The 3831-nt window shown below is 61.1% G+C and overlaps 1 protein-coding gene across 1 annotated transcript in view; it reads right to left on the bottom strand.

Moving 5' to 3' along the window:
- Positions 1–3831, bottom strand: part of CACNA1B (calcium channel, voltage-dependent, N type, alpha 1B subunit) — a 296162-nt gene that overhangs the window by 189960 nt on the left and 102371 nt on the right. The window contains exon 7 of the mRNA XM_011985186.1: positions 714–839. Within this exon, the coding sequence (XP_011840576.1) occupies positions 714–839 (126 nt within the window). The remainder of the gene's footprint in view (positions 1–713; positions 840–3831) is intronic.

Raw genomic sequence — 3831 nt, 5'->3', positions numbered from 1 at the left:
ACAGGCGCCCGCCACCACACCTGGCTAACTTTTGTATTTGTAGTAGAGACGGGGTTTCACTATGTTGGCCAGGATGATCTCGAACTCCTGACCTCAGGTGATCCGCCTGCCTCCACCTCCCAAAATGCTGGGATTACAGGCGTGAGCCACTGCACCTGGCTGCCTTATCAGCTCTTACGCTTCCAGATGCCAGCAGGGCCCACGGCTGAGCTTTTTCTACTGGGACAGACAGTGTCCTGTGAAGAGGACTCAGCCACCTTGTGTCTGCCCGTCCCTACCCACACGTCATCTCCCTGAGAACAGCTGTGCCACAAGCGAGTTCGTCTCTCAGGAGCCACTTGGGAAACCTTAGGAAGTGGGAGTGGATGCCCCATGTGGAGGGAAGAGCCCTGGCCTGGGGCGAGGGGAGGGAGTCCAGGCTTGACAAAGCCCAGAGTCAGGGCACAGAAGGGACTTGGCTGAGACTAATGGGGAGAGACCAGCTTTAGGCTGGGCTGTGGCAAAGTCCTCCATTTAAAAGGCCACTGTCCTCAGAGCCATATGGCTGCCTGGTACCAGGCCCCCAGGTGAGCTAGAGAGAAATCCCTTCTCACTCTGCTCACTACAAAGCCCCTCCAGGCTCTACCCGACAGCCAGGGCACCCGAGCTGGCAGCAGAGCAGAACTGGGGACAGAGAACTAACAGTGGCCGGTCAGGAGTGCAGTGGCTCCCACGGGCCCTCACCCGCCTTGAAGATCCACTCCAGGTACCCGTTGAGCTCTCGCTCGATCTGCTGCTGCCGGCGCAGCTTCAGGAAGGCACGGCGGTTCTCCACCCTCTCTCGCTCCTTGGCAAACTCCCTACCATGCAGGGGCCAGAAAAGCAAGATCAGGTGAGTGCAAGCCCCACAGGTGTGCAGCCCCAGAGACAAAAAGGACCAGGGAAAGCCCGGGACAGGACACGCAGGCTGCAGGCTGCCGCTTCAAGCAGGCCCCTGCCACCCCGGCCTCTTTTAACCTGAGCACTCCAGAGCACCATGCAGCTCCCTGTGCACCCAGAGAGCCTCCATGAGCAGCCCAGGTAGCCCTCCGTCCTCAGACTCCTGTGGCACTTAGGGACAGTGCCTTGGTCCCCAGAGGGGCAGTTCTAGAGAGCAGGGACAATTTCACAGCCCCTGCCTACAGCAGCAGCCTAGGCACGCGCCTCCTCCCTCCCCCCTGCGCCAGGCTCCGTTATCTGCTGTCCTCCAGAGAGGTCCTGGCAAGAATTCTCCAGAGGAGAACGTTCACTTTGCTTCCTCTGTTGGTTCAGATGCAAAGTCTCTGTGGGAAGGAGGAGGGACAGACAGGGATAGACAGGGACAGACTGGACAGACAGGGACAGAGAAGAAGGGACTGGGTCGGGGCAGGCCAGAGGTGGAAGGAAAATACCGCAGAGTCCACACAGACTCCTCAACCAAGCCTCTGAGGCTCACAGTGAGCAGGAGAGGAGACCTTCTGTCATTGGCCCCCGACATCTAACCCTAGCCCCGCCTGAGCCTTTACAGCCATCATGGTGACCAGCAGAGAACATGTGCCCTTCCAGCTCAGCACCCCCACCCGAGCCCCAGACTCCCGGTCAAGCTTTAAGGCTCACAGTGCCGGAAGTAAGCCATTCTCATTCTCTCTCTCTCTCTCTCTCTCTCATACACACACACACACACACACACACACACACACACACACACACACACAGCTTCTGGGCTTGGTGGAGTGGGTGTGGCAGGCATAAGTCCCAGCACACACAGCCCCAGCGCAACAGTCCCTGGCTCTGACCACCACTGACCCCGGGCGCAGGGCCAGTGTCTGCTAGGCACTGAGCTGCTACAGCCCAGGCAGTGCAAGGTGACCGGGCCTGCCCAGGTGCACCCTCCCATCTGGGCATCCCAAGTCCCAAATCTACAGGAAGGCAGGGTCCACTGTGGCCTCCCCACCCAGGCCAATCCCATGCCCTGAGAATGAGAGGGCCTGGGGGACAGGGGAAGGGCAAGGACATCACTGCTTGAACGGATCTGAGAGCTACTAGCAGCAGCTCCCCCCTGCAGTCTGCCCCCTCCCCAGAGCAGCTGCTTCTCATGCAGTGGCCGGCACTCCCTGAGCTTCTGTCCTCGCTGGGTGAGAAGGGACAGGACAGGGGCCACCTGTTCTGCTTCTCTGGGATGCGGTGAGGATGGGAGCTCTGGAAATGGAGAGAGAGAGGCCGAATTGGCCCCAAGCTGGCCCCCCCTGCAGCTCTCGTCCAGACATGGCAGAGCTGTGGCTTTTCCCACAGAGCAAGGCTGGGAAGGTGGCCTCTCACCACTGCCACCCCGGGGTGCAGGACCCACATGGGGGGCACTGGTCCCTGGCTTGGGGGCCCTCTGCTGGGCCTGCGGGCCTGAGGGAGGGTTCAGCTGGGCTGGTTGGAGGACCATCACATATCCCATTCTCCCCAGATCCTCATAGTGGAGAAGGAGCTGGAAAGACCATGCAGGCCCTGCCTTGGGCCTCCCCTCCAGCCCCTCAGGCTGTTCTGCACATTCCCTAGAGGGACGCAGCGGGAAGCCCTGAGCAGGCTGCCCTCCTGCCTCCCCTTGAACCCACCTGTGCTCCTGCCAGGCTTCCCACCAGGCAGCGTTCTCAGCGCCCTCGGCACCAGGCACAGCCCAGGCACCTCACAAGCCTGGCTGCTGCCAGCCCCCTGCCAGCCCCTGTGCCCTCTCCCCACCACACCCTCTGACTCCAGCTCCAAGCACCTCTGCTACACACAGGCCACAACCCTCTGTCCACTGTGCCTCCACTCGAGCTGCTCTCTCCCTGGAAGACCCTCCTCCTTCCTGAGCCTGCTCATTTCTAGTCCCCCAGTTGGGTCTCAGCTGAGATGTCCCTCCCCTGGTGCCTCCTCCAAGCCCCAAGCCTCCGCCGGCTACCCCACCAGGCTAGGAGTTCTATTGCCATCCCCTGAGCTTGCTGGTTCCCATGGAGGCTCTTGGAGAGCCCTGCTAGTGACAATCACACCCCTTACAGGACAGGGCCAAAACCAAGGGCACGATCTCCCTCCAGAGCCCAGAGGCCTCGGCTCCAGCCACCCCACTGTGTGGCTGCTCCTGTCCTGATCAGCATGGCAGCAATTCCCAGGTTCTCCAGGCTCATCCCCAGCCCAGCTCGGAGCCCTGGGCCTGAGCAGGGATCATAGGGAGGACAGAGGGGAGATGTGCTCCTCCAGCCTCATAGGGGAGCTGAGGCCAAGGTGGGAGCAGGGAGCCAGGCAGGCCTGATGCCCTCCACCTCCTTCCTAGCACAACTCCTCACTCTGTGGTAGGGCAGGAGCCTCAACTACCAACCCCAGTCAGGCCCCATACATGGCACCTCTTCAGCGCTCAGCCCCAGGGTGGGACAGGAAGGTGCTGTGTGTCCACAGGCCCACCTGGCCATGCCCACCTACCACATCCCACTCCCAGAGAGAACTCTTTCTCCACCTTCTCCAGGATGGACCCCCAGCCCTGAGCCCTCTCTCTCACCCTCCCCTGGAGTAGCTTGGCACAAAGAGGTGACCTGAGAGGAGGTGCACGCCAGCGGTCAGGGCCAGGGTAGCGAGCCCAGAGGTGACTGTGCAGAGATCACGGCGCCCCCAGTCATTCCTCACCACAGTAACAGAGGGGCCACAGAGGCTGCTCTGAAACCCTGTCCCAGAACACGCCTCCATCTACCAAGACTACACTTCCCATCACAGACCAACCTCCGGTTACAGACCACACCTCCCGTTCCAGACCACACACACCTCCTATCTACCCATAGACCACACCTCCCATCTACCCAGGCCACACCTCCCATC

Source organism: Mandrillus leucophaeus, unplaced genomic scaffold (genome assembly GCF_000951045.1).
Source record: "Mandrillus leucophaeus isolate KB7577 unplaced genomic scaffold, Mleu.le_1.0 Scaffold28, whole genome shotgun sequence".
In the NCBI taxonomy this organism is placed as follows: domain Eukaryota; kingdom Metazoa; phylum Chordata; class Mammalia; order Primates; family Cercopithecidae; genus Mandrillus; species Mandrillus leucophaeus.
The sequence above is the reverse complement of the archived record's forward strand: the minus strand, read 5'-3'. Positions and strand labels throughout refer to the sequence as shown.